This window comes from Mixophyes fleayi, chromosome 11, assembly GCF_038048845.1.
Source record: "Mixophyes fleayi isolate aMixFle1 chromosome 11, aMixFle1.hap1, whole genome shotgun sequence".
NCBI lineage: Eukaryota > Metazoa > Chordata > Amphibia > Anura > Limnodynastidae > Mixophyes > Mixophyes fleayi.
The window spans coordinates 63926193-63950640 of record NC_134412.1 but is presented as its reverse complement, the minus strand read 5'-3'; the positions used below and the strand labels follow the sequence as shown (position 1 = coordinate 63950640).

General features: G+C 39.8%; 1 protein-coding gene across 2 annotated transcripts in view; it reads right to left on the bottom strand.

The window, feature by feature from the left end:
* Window positions 1-284: 284 nt before the first annotated feature.
* Window positions 285-24448, bottom strand: part of BCO2 (beta-carotene oxygenase 2) — a 70371-nt gene continuing 46207 nt past the window's right edge. For both annotated transcript variants that reach the window (XM_075191112.1, XM_075191113.1), the window contains exons 8-12: window positions 19588-19755; window positions 9692-9829; window positions 7261-7443; window positions 2628-2738; window positions 285-511 (exon numbers count right to left, since the gene is read on the bottom strand). In XM_075191112.1, coding sequence (XP_075047213.1) covers window positions 395-511; window positions 2628-2738; window positions 7261-7443; window positions 9692-9829; window positions 19588-19755 — 717 coding nt within the window. In that variant the 3' untranslated portion in view covers window positions 285-394. The remainder of the gene's footprint in view (window positions 512-2627; window positions 2739-7260; window positions 7444-9691; window positions 9830-19587; window positions 19756-24448) is intronic.

Sequence of the window (24448 nt, the reverse complement as noted above, 5' to 3'; positions counted from 1 at the left end):
GCACAGCACAGCACAGCACAGCACAGCACAGAACTAAACAGCACAGAGGACCACCTAACACACCCTCCCTCTACCCTGATCAATGCCCGAGTGAAGATGGCGGCGACTAGCGGGGAATTTATAGGATCCGAGTATCGCGAGATCCGACAACGGGATTATGAGTCAGAGCCTCAGTTTCACATTTGAATTTGGCGCCAATACCCAGATCTGTCTCGGATCCGACTCGGATCCGCAACGTTCGGGTGGGCTCGGATTTCATAAATCCGAGTGCGCTCATCCCTAATATAAACGTGAACCTATTTAAGCCTTTTTTATGTATTTTGGGGAAAATTGTAATGATTACACATGTGGAGGTCTATTATATTATCCCTTCAGAAGTAGTTTAATGATCCCCTTATTTCTGTGGCACGAAGATTCCATGGAATCCATAAGGCATACGAACAGGAACTTCAGCTCGGCAGATTTCTGTGAAGTTTTTGGCATCTAAAATAAGTAGAAATGTGGTTTTGTCCTAGAAGAAAAAATGAAAACTATTAATCAATGTGTTTATTCTTTACTATTATTTTTATAATTGATTGACCTTTCACTCACTGAAATGGGTGAACTTGCAGACAGAATAGTATGGTTTAGCTATAAACTAATGGTGTCTGCATGTATTAACTGTTTTTCTCCATTTTATTCTTTACAAAAAGGTCAACTTGACATTTTAATTGCTTTTAACAATTATATTATTATTATTATTACTATTATTATTTCAGTTTAATTCATGTATTTTTACTAGTGGAAAGTACATTCTCACACATCACTCTCCTCTCTCCACAATTAGAGCTGCAATATTTATTACTTTACAATATCTATATTATTATTTTATCACTATCATACAGGTTAAAGTACTACATGTGCAATTTTGGCCTTTTTATACAGTTGTTAATCACAGACCTTTTATTAAGTATTGAGCATTCATACTACTGGAACTACTATCATCATCATCACCATTTATTTATATAGCGCCACTGATTCCGCAGCGCTGTACAGAAAACTCATTCACATCAGTCCCTGCCCCTATGATTACTATGATTAAACAGCAGTGTTTGTGATAAAAAAAAATACATTCTACAGTGTTCTAGTTTAGTTGCATACAATCTTGTAAATTATGACTTTGTGAAATTAGATATTTTCCAGTTGGAACAATAAGATTATCTTGTTCCTACATTTGCTATGTTCAGTCTTTTATTTAGCACAGTGGTACAATGACATTGTGGTTAGCATTGCTGCCACACAGCATTAGCGCCAAGGGTTTCGTATCCAACCAGGCCCCTTCATAAAAACATACTGGTAGGTTAATTGCTGACAAAAAATGGACCCAAGTCAGGGCCATCTTTTCCATTGGGCACGATGGGCAGCTGCCCGGGGGCCCCACGGGCAAAGGGGCCCCATAGGCACAGTTCTTAATGAGAATAAATAATCCTGCAAAAGAAAAAAACCTGTAAAAAAAACCTACAAGGGTCACTGAGCAAGTACATATATCTATCTCTATCTCTATATATCTATATCTATATCTGTATCTGTATACATCTATATCTAGGGGCCCCGGTGCACTGCTTTGCCCGGGAGCCCATAATGTTGTTAAGATGGCCCTGACCCAAGTGTGTGTGTACTTGTGTGGTAAGGAATTTAGACTGTAAGCTCCAATACAGTGTAATATGTGGTGCCGATATATACTTTTCATTTTTACATACTATTGATATACTTGTATATTTTGGACTTGTTCTTTGTCCTTTAAGAACTGAAATGTTGTATACGCTTCTGAATAACATATTGTCTCATATTCAAACAATGTTTTGTGCTATAGTCATGCCTGTTTTTTGTTTTGTTTTTATATGTTCATGACATTTAATTAAGGCAGAGTTATTGTGACAAAAGCCTATGTTCTGTGTGAAATAGAACAATGCTGACCGCATGAACTGCGCAATTTCTTGTTCTCACCATTTGGTTAAATACACTTTTTATATTTGGGTATCCTGTTTCTACTCTCGTAAATGAAAATAATGTAATCCCCCGCCATTAGGAAGATTAATGTGTTACTTTGTTTTTATAAATAAATGATAGTATTTTACTGGGCCGTTTAAAAAAAATCATCAACTTGGATGCCACTTTGTAGTATGGTTTTAACAACACATTAAGCAATAACTTCCTTTCTGCCGCTTATAGTAGCAATAAAAAAAAAAGATTTGGGCGCTCCTGGATGTGGAAAGGGAGGAGGCACCATCATTATTTTGGATTCAGTTTTCTTTGACACTGATTCCAGTGTACATTTTTTTAACATGGCAGTGTAAGTGAAATTAGTTATTTTGCAATTTTGTGTAACTATGGAATCTGGATAATTTATTTTTTTAATCAGTACTCAAACTAAGCATCGCGACCGTTAGTCATAAACTGTATATTTAATTGGACTCAGAAATGCTACAGCAGTGAAACACAATCAAAATATCACTCCAAGGTACCAAAAATCATTTATTTTATTGTCCAAAAACTCTGTGCCCTACAGCATATAAGCTCATGTGAATATTTCACTATTAACATTCATGTTAGCTTGCTGAATTAAGCTAAACTAAATGGTAACCTACCTGATGGGGAGTGACAACAGCTGAGAGGATCACACCATCATCTTCTTCACTGGAATCTGGACTGGGAACAAACACTGGCTCTGAGGGGTAGAAACCATCTTCTTGCCAAATCTTTGAACCAAAATGATATTTATGTAAATAATGCGATAAACGATACAAAGGCACAGTCAACATTAACCTCCTACATTTTGTTTATAGATTAGGAATTGATGCAGAGCAAGGGAAGACATGTATCTGATTTTGTGCTATTATTATTTGTTTAAACTACCATTAACAACACATTTAGATCAATGTACATGTAGTTACATATTAGACTAAATTTAGTAAACAAGTCATGTGACATAGACGCACTCAAATACACACATAGTCATATACCATTAAATACGTACAGGCACAGCTCAGTTAGTGTTAGCATAAGTAGAACCAGGGCTTTTTTTCCCATTGAACGCTGGGAACGGCGTTCCGGCACCTTTTTTTTAACTTTTTTTTTTATTTTCCCTGCGGTGCTGCTGCAGTGCAGCACCGCATCTGTGTGTGTCCTGCTTCCGTCGGCCGGAAGCAGGACAGCGAGAGGAGCCGGGATCAATGTGAGAAGAGTGAAAAGAAGCATGCATAGAATGCAAGCAATACAGACTACAGAAAGCGGTGGAGGGGCAAAGAAAGAGGGCTAGAGAATAAATAAGGGGGAGCAGAAAAAGGGCTACAGAAAAACGAAGGGGGAACAGAAAGAGGGTTACAGAAAAAGAAGGGGGAGCAGAAAGAGGGCTACAGAAAAAACAAAGGGGGAGCAGAAAGAGGGCTACAGAAAAACAAAGGGGGAGCAGAAAGAGGGTTACAAAAAAATGAAGGTAGGGCAGAAGGAGGGCTACAGAAAAACGAAGGGGAGCAAAAAGAGGGCTACAGAAAAACAAAGGGGGAGCAGAAAAAGAGATATAGAAAAATGAGGGGGAGAAAGAGAAAGAGAAAGATATGGGGCCTCCTCTCTACATATCATGCGTTTGCTCTTGTGGGCAGCAGTGAAGACTGGACAGCATTCTGCTTTAGACATTAGTCATCTGGACTGCAGCCTTGCCAGCCAGCCAGGAGGAAGTAAGAGTTATTATTTTTATTTTACAATTGTCAAGTGTGTGAGGGGCAAGGAAGGGAGTAAATTTATGTTAAGAATATATATATATATATATATATATATATATATATATATATATATATATATATATATATATATCAGTGGCGCACGCAGGGGGGATTTCTGGGTCTCCTTACTCCCAGAGAGGCCTGAACAGAATAGTTGAAGGGGCATACAAGCGTACACTGCAAGCAAACGCTAAGAATTAACTAACATAAAAATAGGTAAGAGGGCTTGACTTGCAAGCTTACAATTTATAGGAATATAGACGTTTGACACATAAACTATACAAATTGCATATTGATCCAGCCAGACTGCAATGGGAAAGTTGATTAGTGGGACTATGTGATCCAGTTGCGCAGCAATGCTAGTGGGGTCAGAAGGTTGTTTGAACATAGAAAGAGTTTTGTGTGAACTGTATAGATGAGTGGTAATCAGGTAGAATAGACTAGAGAAGTCAAGAGGATGGTTTGGGAATTTGATAAGTTTGTCTAAAGGGGAGTTTTCAGGGACTGCTTGAATGTTTGGAGGCTTTGGAAAAAAAGTGTTTTGTATGGGCAGGAATTCCACAAAGTGGGTGCAGCCTAAAAGTCTTGTAGTTAGTAGCGGGAGCAAGTAATGAGTTTGGATGACAGACACAGATCTTGTGCACAGTGGATAGGTTAATTTGGGAGATATTTTGCGACAAAGGAAGAGATGTATATTAGCATAATTTTGTTAATGGATTTCTATGATAGAAGTATCTTATTTAGGATTCTGGTAAATTGCAGTTAGTCAATGTAGGGACTGAGAGCAGACTAGAAGTAAAAGAACTATTGGCATGGGAAATTAGTCTAGCTACTGCATTCAAAATAGATTGTACAGGTTAAAGTTTGGTTAGGGAAAGACCAGGAACAGGGGAATTGCAATAGGAAACTAGGAGCTAGATTTACTAAGCTGCGGGTTTGAAAAAGTGGGGATGTTGCCTATAGCAACCAATCAGATTCTAGCTTTCATTTACTTAGTACCTTCTACAAAATGATAGCTAGAATCTGATTGGTTGCTATAGGCAACATCCCCACTTTTTCAAACCCGCAGCTTAGTAAATCTAGCCCTAGGGGTGTGCACCGGGCACTTTTAGTGTTTTGGGTTCTGATTAGCTTGAGGTTTTGGGTTCTGATTTGTTTTGCCAAAACACCTGACGAAAGGTTTTGGTTCTGATTTAGGGTTTTGGGTTCTGATTTATTTCTAAAAAAGCATAAAAAGCGCTAAAATCCAGTTTTTGGTTTTTTTTACACTCCTACGCTATTATTAACCTCAATAACATTCAATAACAATCATTTCCACTAATTTCCAGTCTATTCTGAACACCTCACACCTCACAATATTGTTTTTAGTCCAAAACGTTGCACCAAGGTAGCTTTCTGGACTGCGTAGTGGCGTGGCCCCGGTACCCAATTTGGTATCGGGGCCACAATACCTCCTCTAACTGGTCTCAATTCCATTGCACATATGGCTGCTCCTACATCTTCTGCAGCATATAGAGGGTGTAGTTCGAGCGCGTCACTACCTCTTGTTTTCGTTCATGACAGGGCATATTCCTTATTTTTGGATTTGGCCCCAACACTGAATGTAGTTTAATATCTGATACGCATCTATCTGGACTGCGTAGTGAAGTGGCCCCGGTACCCAATTTGGTACAATACCTCTTCCAACTGGTCTGAATTCCACTGCACAGATGTCTGCTCATACCTCCTCCAACTGGTCTGAATTCCACTGCACAGATGTCTGCTCCTACCTCCTCCAACTGGTCTGAATTCCACTGCACAGATGGCTGCTCCTACATCCTCCAACTGGTCTGAATTCCACTACACCGGATGCACGTCTGACACCAACATAGCTGTTAAGGCCGCAGTTATTTTTGGGTACAGCAGCAACAGTGAACGTAGTTTGACTTTTAAATAGCAGTACCTATTATTTTTTGGTACAGCAGCAACAGAGAACGTAGTTTGACTTTGAAATAGCAGTACCTAGTATTTTTTGGTACAGCAGCAACAGTGAACGTAGTTTGACTTTTAAATAGCAGTACCTAGTATTTTTGGGTACAGCGGCAACAGAGAACGTAGTTTGACTTTTAAATAGCAGTACCTAGTATTTTTGGGTACAGCAGCAACAGAGAACGTAGTTTGACTTTTAAATAGCAGTACCTAGTTTTTTTTGGTACAGCAGCAACAGTGAACGTAGTTTGACGTTTAAATAGCAGTACCTAGTATTTTTGGTTACAGCAGCAACAGAGAACGTAGTTTGACTTTTAAATAGCAGTACCTAGTATTTTTTGGTACAGCAGCAACAGTGAACGTAGTTTGACTTTTAAATAGCAGTACCTAGTTTTTTTTGGTACAGCAGCAACAGAGAACGTAGTTTGACTTTTAAATAGCAGTACCTAGTTTTTTTTGGTACAGCAGCAACAGTGAACGTAGTTTGACTTTGAAATAGCAGTACCTAGTATTTTTTTGGTACAGCAGCAACAGTGAACGTAGTTTGACTGTTAAATAGCAGTACCTATTATTTTTTGGTACAGCAGCAACAGAGAACGTAGTTTGACTTTTAAATAGCAGTACCTAGTATTTTTTGGTACAGCAGCAACAGTGAACGTAGTTTGACTTTGAAATAGCAGTACCTAGTATTTTTTTGGTACAGCAGCAACAGTGAACGTAGTTTGACTGTTAAATAGCAGTACCTATTATTTTTTGGTACAGCAGCAACAGAGAACGTAGTTTGACTTTTAAATAGCAGTACCTAGTATTTTTGGTTACAGCAGCAACAGTGAACGTAGTTTGACTTTTAAATAGCAGTACCTATTATTTTTAAACTAATTTTTTTATGTTTTTTTTCAATTATTTTTGTATAATTTTTTTACATTTTATTTATATATTTTTTTTTAAAAAAAATTGTATAAGTTTTTTATAATTATTTTTTTAATTTTTTATAACTTTTGAATAAATTTGAAATAACTATGCCCTTAGCAGAACAGAGCACAGGACACAGGCAGCACCACTGGATTCAGCAGGACAGAGCACTGGACAAAGCACAAAGAACAACTAAACTGATCAGGAGCTCCCTAACTACAACCTCCCTCACGAGTGATCACAGCCAGAATGAAGATGGCGCCCGCAAGTTGAGTATTTATGACATCCGAGTCTCGCGAGATCCGACGCGAGACTTGGATGTCATAGCCTCGGTTTGGCTCTGTTTGCCGCCCGGAAGTTCCCAAACAGTGCTCGGATCGGCCTCGGATCCGCACTGTTCGGGTGGGCTCGGATTGCGAGAATCCGAGTCCGCTCATCCCTATAGGAAACACATAAGAATTATGAATGTAGGCATTGTGTTTGTTTCCATTTACAGTAAAAAAAAATTGTTACATGAAAATTCAAACAATTGGGCTAACTTAGTTAAACTATCTATAAACCTGATCACATCAGAAAGTCTCAAGACATTTAAAGTGGATATACACTAAAATTGTCTTACTCTTAGACCCTTGGTTACAACATCAATTTTCACAAGACAGCTCCCTATGAGATGTTGTAGTCCACATCCATAAAAATAGCGATATTTCTTGGTGTTGTACATGGAATAGTTGATTGCTGGAAATTCCAGACCTCCAATCTTCTCAAATGTCTCATCGTATAGGTTTTCATGAGTACACCACACCTAGAGAAAGCATTGTCACAATTTTTCTTATCCTTTGTAGATTATCATCATCATCATCACCATTTATTTATATAGCGCCACTGATTCTAAATTCTAAATTCCCTAACATACATACACAGACGACAGAGAGAGAGAGAGACTAGGGTCAATTCTGATAGTAGCCAATTTACCTACTAGTATGTTTTTGGAGTGTGGGAGGAAACCCACACAAACACGAGGAGAACATACAAACTGCACACAGATAAGAGCATGGTCGGGAATTGAACTCATGACCCCAGCGCTGTGAGGCAGAAGTGCTAACCACTTAGCCACTATTACAATTAACCAAAATCTAACCCAAAGCAATGTTTTAAAGGTTAAGTCATTTCAGAATTGTTAAACCAATGTACTTAACTATCTATCCAAATGCAGATACAGTATTTCTAATTAGGAATTGATATCTTGTTTCAAATGTCCTTAGCACTAAGGGAGGAATTCAATGGCCGTGTTAATGTAAAAAGTAAAGCGACCTGCGCACTATTACCGATATTATGGTAATAGTGCGCATAATTACTGTGAATACATTAATTTCAAAGCCGGCTTTTTGCTCGTGGCTCCCTGAGCCACGATCAGAAATCTGTACTAAAATTACCATATTAACGGTAATACACTTAACCTGGCACTATTCTGGGGGGAATTGAATTTCCCCCTAAGAGTGCGTAGACTAAGGTTGGATCATCATTTACAAAGTAGGATGTGAAACATTTTAAAGAGGAAATTCCATATTTTAATACAAATATTGTAAGATTATGAAATTAATTTGCCTTGTTAAAGTGTACCCATCACCTATGAACAGTGGAATCAGCCATATGCACTTTGAGTCCTATTGGAAGAAAAGCACTATATAAAATAATTATTATTAGTTATTTTTGATTATTATTGTGTGAGGCAAAAATTATACCTAATAATGCAGTCTTATTCAGTTCAATGAGTGACTGATATTCCTTAATGATAGGAGTTACGAGTGGACAATGTCACCATTACCTTACTAGCTGTTCATTTTGTGTCTGGTCACAAAGCTAAATAGAACAGTTTCCTCTGTATAAGTATAAAATACATATACCTCCCAATATTACATTGAAAGAAAGGACATAAATTAGCCACATTCCCATTCTTCCAGCCATAGCCCAAATAGATAAGCCAGCTCCCTTAGGGCATCCAAACAAATACCAGTTTAGGGGTATGTACACATTCCAGGGAAACATACCTGAACTGGTTTCCAAATCATATCAGTAGCATTTTATACATTGTGTACAACAAAGTATAAAATAGGCTTCATTGATATTGTTATTGTAGGTGACATTGTTATTGTCACCTCATCCCACTCCAGAATCCCGTGCTGCCCCCCTTCACTGGAACGACCTCCCTAGCTCCATCCGTCTGTCCCCTAACCTGTGCTCTTTCAAACGGGCACTTAAAACTCACCTGTTCCTTACAGCCTACCAGCCATCCACCTAACCCTTTCTTATCTCCTCCGCTCGTTATCATCTCTCTCCTCCCGGCCTCTCTCTTCACTCCTCCCATGCTACTTCCTTCTGTGCCTGATGTCTGTTAACCCTCCCTTAGGATGTAAGCTCTTATGAGCAGGGCCCTCTTCCCTCCTCTCTCTACCTGTTCTCTTGCTCCATCTTTCCTGCAATAGCCATGCTTGGAGTTTATGAAGTCTTGGTATTATTTGTTTATTGTTCTGTACTGTTTCACCCTTTATAGTCTACTGTTTGTACTGTGTACGGTGCTGCGAAAATCTTGTGGCTCCTTATAAATAAAGGATAATAATAATAATAATATTAATAATTGTATCAAATCCATTAGGCCACAGTGTCTACCTTCACTTTGATGTCTTCCACTCATGTCTCAAATGCATCTGTTATGAATCAGCATGTACATACCCTAAAATCTCATCCCCACGTGTACATGTAAAGCATGAGTGCCTGCATTTATGATACACATTGTTAATAAAAGAGGCCAGATGGATCACTGATCCCTACAATGGCCATCTGAAAAACACAGTCCATGCTCAAGTTCACAAAGATACTAACAAGCATAGAAGGTTCAACGGTGAAGAAGCACAAGACTGGAGACAGAATTGTCAGTGTTATATTATAAAATAGGAATTTCCCCTTTTAATATCAATGCAATATGTGCCTTGTGGTGTTAGACTGAGAAGAACATTTCTGAATCTGCCGTAAAACCTCACATGCGGGCTTACCTTCCCATCGGCTCTTTTCACAACAGTGGCTGTTGTATATTCCAGAGGATTGATGTTTATGTCTTGTGGAGTTTCGCTGTTAATATTCAGAGGAAACACAAATCTGCGCGGGAAAGACTTTGCAAACGAATTATAGATCTGTTAAAAATAAATACAGACTATTTTACATTAAAGAAAACACTTGAAACATGAAGATACATTGTTCTTTGGTACCTGAAATGTCATTGCAGCCAGGGCTATCCTAATGCATGGGCATGCTGGGCAGTTGCCCAGGGGGCCCCACGAGCATAGGGGCCCCATAGACTTGCCAACTTTTCAGTATATTATTCTGGAAGGGAGATTTATTCAGAGTCTTCAAACCCTCTTTAGTAAAATGTTTAAGTAGACTAATCACCTCAGTATCAGCTGTTACCTGTACATGCAATCTTGCTTTGTGAATACATATCTTGACGTTAAAGAAAAGAACGTACACGTACTAATTGTACTGTACAATTAGCATGTGTATCCGCTTCTCACCCTCACATTTCACTAGCACATTACCAGATGCAAAATGATCACAGAGTATTTCAGGTTCTTTACACAAAGTCACATCATTGCCAGGTTCAGCATTATCCAATACTACCTGTAGTGAGTCACACAGTGCAACAGAATTAGAGATAGCAGGAACAACATTTGCGGGAACATACTGAGAAATTAATCGTCCAAGATCAATACCTACTAACACATTTGTGGGATTATTTTCAGACCCTTCCATTTCTCCCACAGCAATAGTCTTCACAACAATTATGTCCTCTTTACATTCAGCCTCCTTTAGTAGCAATTTCTTTGCAGCCTCTGGTAGTACGCTGCTAGCATCATCCCCTTTCCCCAGCAGAGTAAACGGGGCCTCTGGAATGCCATATCTCTGTAGCATATCCCACATTGGCTGTAGCCGGTGGGGGCACCTTTTCCTCGTGGGCCAACCCTATAGGCTGGACGGTTGCTTCTCCAGCTTGTGAAAGAAGCTGCTGCAGGCGGTGCCTTTCGTCAGCCACCTGAAGACACTGATCTAGCCAGAATGGGGTATGGATCTGTCCCCAAGCATATACCTCTGCTTGAGCAATTTCCGGAATAAGAGTCCACATGCGATACTGACTGAAAGCATCATGCAGGTCTTCCTATGCCCAGGTGAGGTCCTTAATCATCTCCTTTTGAGTCTTGTTGTGTTAGTTAGCTCTGCCATGCTCATCATAGTTAGTGGATCCTCTGGATCTGGGACAATATCCACACTTATATCCTCTAGTGTTGTCTTAGTCCCCAGCTCAGGTTCCAAATCATATTGCTTCTTTGCATCATCCTCCAATAATTTGCGAACAGCTCCTTTTTAGTTTTATCTGTCCAGTCAAGACCTCGCTGCTCACACAGGACAATTAAAACTTCTTTGGCTATTTTCTTGTAAGCAGCTGCCATCCTTGCAGTTACTTTGCAAAATAAAAGATAGAAAAAAAAAAAACAAGAGAGAAGGGGAGGGGACTGATTTGCATGTATGTCTTAAAAAGTAATAAGCATTGAGTTTTGTCCTTATGACCACGGCTGTATTCCTCACAAGGATACTACCAGTTCTTAAGTGCAGGGAATAATTACTTAAACCCAGCACTTAATGCTCTAAAAATTAGAAAAATCCCACAAGCTGCCAACAATTGTCAGGGATAAGCCCCTTTAGCTACTCCCTGATTAGATATCTTATCATATATTCCAACAGTCATACAATATATCACCTCTGTTTTGTCAGGAAACCGCTCCTGAACCCCTTTATTTGTCACAAACCGCCCTCTGCGCACTTGTGACTTGGAAGCTTACTGTAAGGGAACACAGAATTGCAGCCCCAAATCTCACACTCAGCCTCTTTCTAAGGCTACAGATTTCGCTGGTCCCTTTTCCCAACACAGACACACGCTTCACACCTTTCAGCAACTGCCACCAGCTACGTATAAGGCCCTATGACTTAATCACCCAATTGTGCACACTCTGTGCCCTGGTAGCTAAACAGTTAACTCTTCACACACTGGTTTCTAAAGAGTCAATCCAGCCAAGCAATCTGTCTCTTCTAAACAGGCAATTAATTCATTTAGAGCAATAAGGACATAACTATTACATTTTAGATTTAATACACAAAAAGTACAATGCTTACAGAGAATAAAAAAAAGATAAAGATTTGACATACAAGTAAAAAATTGCAAACAGTTATAAAAACAAATGGGATGAAAGTACAGAGCATCACTTACATATAATAATCTGTATGCCTGGGGCAGGCAGAAAAGATGGACAGTCCTTCACTTAGATTGATCCCCAAGAAGCTGACAGTTTGTCCCTTCAAAACACAGGTTTTTAAGCAAAATGATGGTCTTCACAGGGGCAGTGTTTAATGGTAATAGGGGGTTGTGGCCCATGCCACTTTTTCAATCACCATTTGCATGTTGCCTGATTTACTAATCAATTCTACTATGTGATATATCTTTTTTGTAGAGTGTCACATCGATCCAGTTTTATCATGAATAAATCCCCTATGGCTCTTTATATCAAAAACGCCTAAATACATTGTATTCGCAGAGCTTACACTCATCTCCTTCATTTCTCTGTGGGGCAGAATTCTTAATTCAATATATGAGCTGCCCTTCATCATGCTATTGAGGAATATGTGGTTGATCACTACTTTTATTGATTTTAAGTGGCATATTTTAAAACTAAATTCTTTTGTCTATATTACATATAGCCTATGTCAGCACATGGCCTCCTTGAGCCAGAAAACATGCTGAGCGGTAGCTAAATGTCTATTCAGGTGTCACAACCAGGCTATATCTCACCCCGGGAGCTCTTTGAAGCTGCCCCAGGTGACACTCCTATCTTCTCACACTGGAATGTGCAAAGCTATCAAATACATTTACATCAGACCCTCTGACTTCACATTTTACACTTTAACTAAACTTATCAATGGATTAATTTGATATAACCTATTTTACACTGCAGTTATGATTCATCCCTTATAAATAACCGCAAGCTCTCTATGTTCACGACAACCGCTTACAAATTTTATGAAGCTAATAAATTATAAAGTTATAACACATTGTAAATACTGGATAATATTCATAATAATAATATATAATAAATAAGTGTCTCCTCATTCCATTATGGTCAGTTGAAGCCACAACCACATTGTTAATAAAGTGCCCTAATTTGATCTGATGTGGTGCATTTCTGCGGAGAAAGCAAGCATGCCTGACACTCATACTCTGCTGGTTCAGAGTAATTTTAGACAGAGAAGGACATTTCTTCTAACATGTTAATCTGCTGCAACATTGCCATTGGGTCGTATCATCATGGGGGTTTGTCCCGAATGGCATGAAGGTGCCTAGTGTTTCTGAAGTGCTAGGTCATACTTAACACCTTCTCTTCTCTAAAAAGTACCCTGTATTGCCAAGCAGTGAGCGGAAAATACTTACCAACCGTCCAGAAATTGAGACTGTCCCACCTAAATTGGGACAGTTGGGAATCCGTTGTTTTGCTTAATATTCCAAGCCACATGTATCTAAAGATAAGGAATACTATACAAATTGCATATGTTTCCCTAAGAGATACTTAAAGCATATCCTATGTTACAGATGATTGATATGCTTTAAGCTTATCATTCTACATTGCCACTAAAGGCCAATAAATAATAATAAAATATTGCCTTCCCCCCAAAGAAAGCATAATTGGTCCTAGTGCTACCAGCCTAGGCGGGTACTAGCAAAACAGAGGGCACAAAAAGTGTGGGGTCCCCCTTGTCACGCACGGATAACAGTTACCATAAAAGGATTTCCTGGAGCCCTAACCTGTTGCCAGTGCTACGTTGATTACGCAGATGGTCTCAGCATTCTGGTCCCAGCATTCCGGTTCCAGTCCACTCCAGCATTTCAGCTCCAGTTCGGTCTTCTTTGCAAATGTGATCACCATCTTGCTACTCTTGACTTCTTGCCAGTCTCCTGTGCCACTCATACTTAGTGATCTTATGAACTCTTAGCAACCACCACCTGTACTTGTTCTTTACCTGTCATGTGAAAGGACATAATCAGGCCAGCCAGCTTTGTGCATGTAGCCACCAGTTCAGCTCCAGAGACACAGCCAAGGCTTCTGCTGATGTTAGCCATCAGGCAGATTTTCAGAACTTATTAAATAGTGCAAAATAGCAGTCCCCATAGAAGTCTTTTGCATTCAAAGTGACAGGGACAGCAGCAGATATCTCCAATATCTCTTGCAATGCCCTAGTCATAAATTAAGAGAATACTTAAATATGCGGCAATTTTTGGGGTATTTCAATGAAAAATGTGTTTGATAAATACGCCCCTTAATTCCAATGCATGTGTTGTTCCTTCTTATTATAGTTACAATCCCTTTACATGCAATGTAGTGATTCACTTGTATAAAAACATCAGGTACCCTGATCGTGTTTCTGAGGCTGCATCCATCTGACATACGTGTTTTTATCAAGGAACATTAGATATTAATAAATAAATCCTAATAAAGTAAAATTAGGATTTTAATTTATTAGGAAATAAAATATAATTTTTAAGAATAACCAAAATGTAAACCGTTAGTACTGGTAATAAATATATACAATGTGCCTCCGTTATTAGAACTTTCTATTTCTTTCTCAGTTTTCATTATTGTTCTAGAAGAGCACCACAGCAAAAAAAGCTAGTATTTGAGATATATTACTAGTAGAAATTAATTGATATTAAGTTCTGGTGCGGATAATTTCCCTACTTATACAGCGGTGGAAGAAGACTCAAAAGATACGGCTCCTAAAGGAATTTCTGCGGCTACTTTCCCCTCTATACAGTAAATAACTGCATTAGCATGCCCTTGCTTCACTATGCTTATGCCTGCCCACTCACTACCTCCCCTGTTCCGCATCTCTAAACATAAAAAAGGTCTCAGTATGAGAGCAGACTCAGGTTAAAAACACGCTTTTTGCATTCTACATGAGGCCCAGTGTGTCTAAATATGTCATCTTGTATCTTGCACTTGTCTAGGCATCTGGGCTTCCCTGAAAGCATTCCTTAGAGCAGGCATTTTCTCTGACATCCACCTTTTTTGTTAATAATTACAAATTGAATGTTGACGCTAGTAAGGTGAATTGAGGTGATAGTACATTCCTTATTATAGCAAAAATTAAATAAAAATCTGTGACATTTTTAAATCTTTTTAGGAAACCTTCTTCAAATGTGCCAACTCAATTACAGCCATTGATGACTTCCATTTTTTGAAGTTGGTATTCCAGAATAACATTTTTATTTTTAAGTTACCTCTCTGCCAAGATGTTCTGCATTTTTGCTATGATACCCAGCAGGTGGCAGCAGCCTTTTAAGCGTGAAGTAGTGCAATATATTGTCTGTACACAAGGTGGCAGCCTGCTGGATCAGAACGGGTGACTTTCCCAAAGGAGACTTTGGGCTAGATTTACTAAGCTGCGGGTTTGAAAAAGTGGGGCTGTTGCCTATAGCAACCAATCAGATTCTAGCTTTCATTTATTTAGTACCTTCTAAAAAATGACAGCTAGAATCTGATTGGTTGCTATAGGCAACATCCCCACTTTTTCAAACCCGCAGCTTAGTAAATCTAGGCCTTTGTCTAGATTGAAAAGTATTTGCACCTAGATCACTTTCTGCTGCTATTGATAGTCTCAGCATTATGAAAACACACAGTTTTCAGTTTGAATCTTCAATGAATCGACCTTGAGGCTAGAAATAAAAGATTTCTAGAGTAACATATGTAATGTGATCTTAGTCAAAGAAAGTACTGCTCTATGGAAAAACATATTGTGTTAGTTGCTACTGATGGCAAGAAGGTAATCCATCATATAAATATTGCTTTACCAAGCATTAGGCCATAGGCTGCCATGCAGTAGCCTTTGTGAGTTGGGTTCCCAGGAGGGGCGAAAAAGCAGGTAATGTTATTCAGTTATTGTTTAAGTCAGCGGTTCCCAAAGTGTGCGCCGCGTCGCTGTCACAGGGGTGTCGCGATCGCCCTGGGAATAAAAAAAAAAAAAGAAAAAGAAAAAAAAAAAGAAGAACTTACCAATCATCCAGCGCCGGATCATCGTCCTCACTGTTCTCACTGACTGCCGGGCATGATGTCATCACGTCCGACAGCGTCAGTGAGCAGCAGAGAGGAAAGAAGACAGCAGAACATGAGGAATAAGGTAAGTAAAGGAACGAAAAGTGAAGGGGGGCAGAGAGAGAGACGCTGAAGGAGGGGACGGGGGACACAGAGAGAGAAACGCTGAAGGAGGGGAGGGGGACACAGAGAGAGACACGCTGAAGGAGGGGAGGGGGGCACAGAGAGAGAGATGCTGAAGGAGGGGATGGGGAAACACAGAGAGAGACTCTGAAGGAGGGGATGGGGAAACACAGAGAGAGACTCTGAAGGAGGGGAGGGGGGCACAGAGAAAGAGACGCTGAAGGAGGGGAGGGGGGACACAGAGAGAGAGACGCTGAAGGAGGGGAGGGGACACACAGAGAGAGACGCTGAAGGAGGGCAGGGGGACACAGAGAGAGAGACGCTGAAGGAGGGGAGGGGGACACAGAGAGGGAGACGCTGAAGGAGGGGAGAGGGACACAGAGAAAGAGACGCTGAAGGAGGGGAGGGGGACACAGAGTGAGCTGGCAAAGAGGGGGACACAGAGTGAGCTGGCAAATAGAGGGACACAGAGTGAGCTGGCAAAGAGGGGGACACAGTGTGTGAGCTGGCAAAGAGGGGGACACAGTGTGTGAGGTGGCAAAGAGGGGGACACAATGTGTGAGCTGGCAAAGAGGGGGACACAGTGTGTGAGCTGGCAAAGAGGGGGACACAGTGTGTGAGCTGGCAAAGAGGGGGACACAGTGTGTGAGCTGGCAAAGAGGGGGACACAGTGTGTGAGCTGGCAAAGAGGGGGACACAGTGTGTGAGCTGGCAAAGAGGGGGACACAGTGTGTGAGCTGGCAAAGAGGGGGACACAGTGTGTGAGATGGCGCAGAGGGGGACACAGTGTGTGAGATGGCGCAGAGGGGGACACAGTTTGTGAAATTGCGCAGAGGGGGACACAGTGTGTGAGATGGCGCAGAGGGGGACACAGGGTAAGAGATGGCGAAGGGGATACAGAGTGATATGGTGAAGGGGCGCAGTGATATGATGAAGCGGCACAATGTGATGGTGAAGGGGTCTAAATGCATCTTACGTCATTTTGACCCAACTACTTAAAAAATAGGACTACCCGGTAATTATTTTTGCTTAGGGGTGCCTTGGAAAAATTATGCTGACCCTAAGGGTGCCTCGAACTGAGAAAGTTTGGGAACCACTGGTTTAAGTGGTTTCTTATATGTTACTGTGCACTTTTACTATGCAATGGGATTGTTGTATTAGTCACTGTGAAACACCTAGATGTGCTTTGTTTTTCACAAAGCTGAATGTGAACTAATATTTTCACCAGACATTGGTACCCAGTTCCTCTGTTGCCCAGGCCCTAATAAGGGGTTCGCTTAGGCAAGGCTACCAGTCAGGCACAACTAAAGGGGAAACCAGACAAACTTGGGCATTGGTATAGTCCATTCTCCATGATATCATCACAGTTGCCACCACTGTTCTTAAAAATACACAACAGAAAGGCATAATTACATCCCCTGACAGTCATATTAAAATAATATCAAATATCTCCACCTTTTAGAGGGATTAAATACTTTAGTTATAGAATAACAACTGCCTGCCAGATTAATGTTGAGTAATTCCAGCTCTCATTCTAATACCTTACAGGAAATACTAACTCTTTCATACCCAGAATTTGTTTTTCCCTGTAAGGATTGTAGGTGCTCCAGACATACTGTATATCAAACAACAAGAAAAAAGTGAATAGCACAGAGAAATGTCCATAAAAATCACCAACAAAAATATGTTTATATATAAACTCATCTAAAACAATGAAAAGATATAGATTTAAAAAAAGAAGATCTCTTTAAAGCTAGTAAGGGCTGAATACACTATGACGAGAACCAATGTAATCAAAAAGTGCACAGTTTATAAAAGCTTAGAATATAATAAACAGATAATAAAAAACAAATAATAAAATCACCGATCCAGCATGCTTCAAAACAGTCTAAGGGGGGTATTCAATTGTGAGCGAGTTGTTTTTTTTGACCGTGTCAAGTCATTTTAACGCTGTTTTTTTATAATTTTCGAGCAGGTTAAATTTACCCACAATTCAATTGCATTTTTAACGCTATGTTTTTTTCCTCAAATGGTCCTCTCGCGCTACCGTAGAAGGCCTATTGAAAGTATAGGGTGTGCGAGAGGCATCCGTGTTAAAAGCTATTCAATTGTTTTTAACGCGTCGGGTTAAACAGGAAAATATGCTGTTTCGCACCTCTTTGGGGTGTGTTAAAAATAAAATACCTCTAAAAAAAATAAAAAATGAAATAAAATAAAACATAAAAAAAATAAAACATAAAATCACTAATTAATTATATTTATGTATGTTTTTGGTACCAATATGAATATAGTAATGTGTTTTGACGTGGTATAGATGATTGTATGGTAAAAAATAGTTCAATTTAAAAATATGTTAAAGAAAGTACTGTAATGTAGATATTATCAATATGTAATGCAATCTAATGTATGGAAATGTATGCAAAACCTTTTTTTTGTGTATTATACATGACCGCGTTAAAACTCCCCTTCACTCCCCTAAAATCTCGCAAACACAATTTTTACCACGCGGGGGCAGCGTTCCCTCTTTTTCAATTGAATTGCACGAGTTTTCCCGCTGCGCTAACTCAAAACGGTCGCTATTGCTGTCAAAAACCTGCGGGAGATTATTTTTTTTACGCTGCAGGGAAAAAAAATCTCTCTAACAATTGAATACCCCCCTAATGGTCTAATAAGACCATAGAATGACAGCTAATACAGAATACATATATCATTAATGTTCTCACATACACAGTGGTCTTAATTGTCCTGGCTGCACTTTTTCAAATGATTATATTCACTTGCACACATTTCATTAATTTTAAAAAGCGCACCTAAATATTTTTCACTAATTTCTAATTTGGTTTTTCAGAGTTGGATCACTCCCTTCAGGTGGTGCATGCTTTGAAAATGGAGGCTCAGGTTTTAAATGTGACACCCTGAAAATATTTGTTCCACATGCTAGGGACTCACCTAGCATGTGAGATGCCTTGACGTTGGAGGGACCATCTTCATCTCCAGATTGGATCTGTTATCAAGTATCGATTGGAGTTTGAGAAGCAAACTTCAGCTAAACTTAATTTTACTTATTAAGTATATGCATAAATAAATATAAATATATATATATATATATATATATATATATATATATATATATATATATACACATATATAGAGAGAGAGAGAGAGAGAGAGAGAGAGAGAGAGAGAGAGAGAGAAACAGGGGTTCCTGGACAGGCCTGAAGCTGAGCTCACAGGGTGTCTTGACTCTGGAGTCAGAGCTAGGCCATTAAATGTAGACCACTGACAACACTACACACTAGTCAACAGCAAATCAATTATACATGTCCCATGTCCATTGATCTGTATATTCCAGAGTCAGTGATTTCAGAGCTGCAATCACTTTGATTGAATAGCATATTGCACTTGGTTAAGAGTTTCATTTTTTCATTTTCATTTGGAGTTTGAATCAGAATACATTTTTTATTAATCTACAGGTTTACACAGTTTTTAATGCTTACCTCTATTCATGATACCAAAAACAACATATGATATGAAATAGAGACTTTCATTGTGCAAATGTCCTTTGGTTTAGTAATAAAAGTAAACAGGGTTCTGTTTCCAGTCACACAATATACTGCATATGCTCAGTAATACAATACCTCATCCAAAGCTTTCCCAGATTTGCGCAGATTTTGCAGCTGAGTTAGACGTATAACTTCCCCATCATCCTGACAGCAGAGGTCAAGCACAATGCAGCCCCGATCTTCATAGGCATTGATTTGGTGAAACATTGCAAAAGCAGGAGTGTGGAATGTTACAGGGTGCAGCTGCATTAAAGAAGGGCGACACGATTTCAGGACAGAAATTGAAGTGTTACTGTTATTCTTTTAAGGTGATGTAATATATTAAAGGGGAGTAGAGAAGTAATGATCTTTTCATTTTTTGACAAAAAAAACAACCAGATTCAATATAACAGTAATTTCTAATCAGAAGATAATTAAAAGAATATAAAAGTATAAATGTTTTAATTGCTAAAGTGGGATCTGCTCCTTTCTATAACTAATGTGCATTTATCATCCATCATCTTTCATTTCCATAACGGTTGCAGGACTGGATTTACATGCTTTTGCTATACAGCTCCCAACATTACAATTCAAAGTAAAGTTGGGGGCAGTGTCATCATACAGTCACTGCTTAATGCTATGAAATACTACTTTTAGAACAGTCAATCAGAATTCAATTCAGGATTATGAAGTTATTTAACTGTTTTAAAGTTCATTGTCAATGACAGGTTAAGATAATATAGTACCTAAATCCTGCTGCAAAATTTGAGCCGGGGTCTAGCCTAACTCACCTGCACCCCTCCACAGCCCAGTGTAAGTTGGAGCAAACAGAAGTAGTCAGAGTCAGCACAATAGTGGGTGAAGTACACACTGTCACGAACTAAGGTGTGAGATGGTAATTGCTTGCCAGTAGTTAGCTCAACTGTACAAAGAGCCGCAGATTCTAACACTACACCAGTGTTCACCAGGGACCCCTGCTTCGCTGAGTGGGATGTGCAGGTTTGGGTTTTCAGAGTAACTGGTGAAGTATGTAGGTGAATAGAAAGGTCAGGTAGTCTGAGGTCAAAGCCAAAACGGGAATGAGAGAGCCAAATCAAGATCCGAAGAGAAGTCAGGTGAAGCCGGATGAGTCCAGCAGACATAAATAGAAACCAGATATAACAGTCAAATAAGTCGAAGTCAAAAGTCAAAGTCAGGAGTAACAGGAAAGTGGGACAACGCTGGAGCAAGGTAGGGCCTAATACTCTGGCACCACAGGGGTATCAGAGTCTCCTTAAATAGGGAGAGCTGATTAAAGATTCTGCAGTCAGTGACATCACTTAACGTCCCTGCTTCACCTTCACTATCCAGTCCTTGACTGGCATTCCGTCCAGTTTATGTTGTTTACCTCCACAGTATTGTGCTCTCCTTCCTAACCTGATGTCTTCAATAAAGACGTCAGAGCCATTAACTCCACATATAATATATGGGATTGTTTGATTGAACTTCAGCTCAGGAAGATTCATGGCATCTATCTCTATCGAGACCCAAGCCATGTCCACTTATATACAAGAACATTTGGAGGTTTGATTTGAAAACCTTCCTCTCAGGCAGGGACAGAATTTAGCACTGCTGTACTGAAAGAAGACATTTGCAGGAGGGCAATCTCTTCCCTGCAAATATATACACGGACCACAAGAACCTTCTTTACTTACAATCCGCTCAACATTTCAACCCCAGGCAAGCAAGACGTTCATTATTTTTCTTGCAATTTGATTTCCCAGTCACCTAGGACTTGGCTCTAAGAATGGGAATACCGATGCAATATGAAAGTCCATTAATCCCCCCAACTGTGAGAACTCCTTCAAACTTGGACCAGTACTAGAACCAAAGGGCATTCTCTGCACCTTCTGGTTTTCCCCACGGGAAAACCTACATCTTTTCCAATATTCAGCCCAATTTGATATTCTGGACACACGTCTCTTGATTTGCTAGACATGCAGCATGGAGTTACTTTTATTTATATTATTATTAATATAATCACTTTGCCAGGAGGTCAAGGACTTCACTTCATTTTGTCCTGTACCATCTGTGCCCAACACAACGTCCTATTTAGCCTCTTCTGCCACTACCTATATCAGAAAACAGTGGATCCACCTTTCAATGAATTTCATAATGGACCTTCCCCCGTCAAAGGGTACAATACTATTTGGGTACTTGTGGTTTGTTTCTTCAAAGCTGTTCATTGCATTCCCTCAAAGCTCTCCCTTCTGCACCTACATTGGCCACTTTATTCTTTAATGAGGTTTACGTCTACATGGCTGCGTTTCTGATTGAGGGGCTCAATATGTAGCCAAATTTTGGCATGGATTTTCCTGATATCTCACTTGACATCTGAGTGAGCCTCACACACCCTTTACAATCCGGCCACCTAGAACCAGCCCTTCACACCAAAAGACATATTCCACATATTAATTCTGCATATATAATCTTGCTTGATACTAAAATCCCATCACTTCCTGACCCATATGCATGGCACAGCACTAATCAGCATTGGGTCTGGTCTTCTAGAGGGAGCCCTGAAAAAATGTTTGGGGTATAAAGAGTAGCCCACGGCTAGTTAGCCTTGAGCTGGTAATCTGTGTGTGTGAGAACCTGATAATTTTTTCTGCCTCCCTCCACTTCCCTAGAGGACCAGGACTGATGTTGGGTAGGCTGGGCTCTTACACATTGGAAGGGTAAATCCACAAGTTTTATATCCGGTTTTACCAAGCAGTTAGGCCTAGACCACATGTGGTTTAGAGGTTTTCAAACCACCACACCTCCTACCCATGATTATAAATGCATCTGCAACTACATCATGTGCTGCTTTTAAAACAACACATTGGTACCTGCACCTGTCATTAACAGTAAACTGAAATGAATTCTGAGCAACTTTTTCAAATTTATAATTGTATAACATTAGAAGAACAGTATGCATCTGGGGTCAGCAGGTAGGGAATTTGTAACCACAAAAAAAGACATTGTGGGTTGGTGACAGACACAAGTTTTGTAACCATGGGTGGAGCCAACATTTGATAGTCCAATTTACACTGTGGGCCCCAGTTCAAGAGCAAAGTGTATACAGTGGGCAGTTCCGCCCCTGCATTAGCAGCAAAATCCTGCTGTGTAATCATGACTACAAGACTGGAGGAGGCACTGTGTATTTCTAGCTGTCAGTTTTCATATGCAAAAACAAGCAACCTACTTTAATGTAATTTGGCAGAGACAATTTTAGTACGTCGTGAAACTTGATGCACCACAATTACAAATATTAACGGTTTTAGGAGCAGATTCAATTTGGTGCCAGGTGCCACGATGTGTCTCTGGAACAGTCCGTGGAGACACACTGCCTCAATGTTTTTACTCAAATGTTCTGCTCATTTTCCTTTGTATTCCATAGAGATGTGAGGAGAAAATAAGCAGAGATTCCATATCGTATTGGCCAGAAATGTGCACAGTCGGATGTCTGGCGGCACCTAGCGGCTAATTGAATCTGCCCCTTAATGTTGCTTTTTGCGTGTTAGATTATACAGTTTAATAAATATTAACTTACCAAGACTGCTTGTAGCTACAAATGTCCAAATATTAATCTCCCACCATCCTTACTTGAAGTATGGGGTCCTGTGATGTCTTGCCTTTAAGGGCATCCTAAACAAGTAGAGCCTCTCAAAAGTGGACCTGATTTGCAGAGTTGACCACAGTGGAGTATTATGTGAGAACCCCCTTCTGCTGTCATTATACTACTTCATCCCACAGTCATAATTATGTTAAATAGTCAAATAAGTAACAGCATAGTAGCTACTGGGGATGGTAATTTGAAAAGTCAACTAGTTAAAACTCTGTAAGGACTCATCGTCTTCTCACATATGTAAAACATTACAAATTTGTGGAGGTAAGGGAAATTACAAGGAAGAGCCAAGGTGTATCATAACCCCAAGTTCAGGGTTGTTTTCCCAAGATCTACTGGAATACCACCTAAACTCAGCTTCTGAATCCAGAGAGTTCAACTCTCATTGCCATTGCCATCTCTGTTCCTTCTCTGGTGATCTCTGCGGCCTCCTTGTTGGCAGCAGCTGCAGTCACAACTTCTGCAAATATGGGGAACATGTGTTATGGCTCTGTGTCCAGGAAAAAGAATGATGCCAAAAAAAATACAGAGCATATAGCTACTCTAGGCTGGCAAATAACAACAAGAGTGTCTGTGCAGCCCAAAGGCAAAGTCTCCTCCAGAACCAGAGGAGTAACAACAAGTTAATATAAATAAATGGCAAAGGGCAGTCATGTTAACCAACAGCTGTCCAAAGATTTCTATGCTAACTTGTTTTGTCTTTCATCTCCACCTTCTATTGTTTCTAGCATTCCAGCCATATCACATTACTGGAGGCTGCACAAAAATGCCAGGCACCTATGGCTGATTTAATATAGGAGGCTGATAATGCTTTTGCCCTAAAGTAGCCACACACACTTTCCCCTATATTTTTAATCTGCTATCTTTGTATCAATTGTTCCTAACACCACTTCGATAGGAAGCTAATTTGGGCAGGGTTATATTTACTGTCTGTACCCTTTTCTACCCTAAATATATAGCACTGTGCAATATGTTACCATTTTATAAATAAGAGATAAGAAGATAACACTTTGCTGTGGTCTACTCTACATATCACATTGTGGCAATTATGTATTGCACCTAATCACTGTTTGTTACTTTCCCCTGAATATTCATGTATGACAATGTGTATATTGTATGTAACCTTGTAATGTAATGTCAAAATGTGCTTTGCTGACTGACACCAGTGACATATGCAAGTGTCAAGAGTCTTTTGAAAGTAACCAGGCTAGACAAATAACGTCTCTGAGACGCTCCAGAGTTGTGTAAATAGTCCGGCCAGTCAAGTAGAGCAGAGGTGAGAAATCCTGCCCTCTGAGATGCCAGACA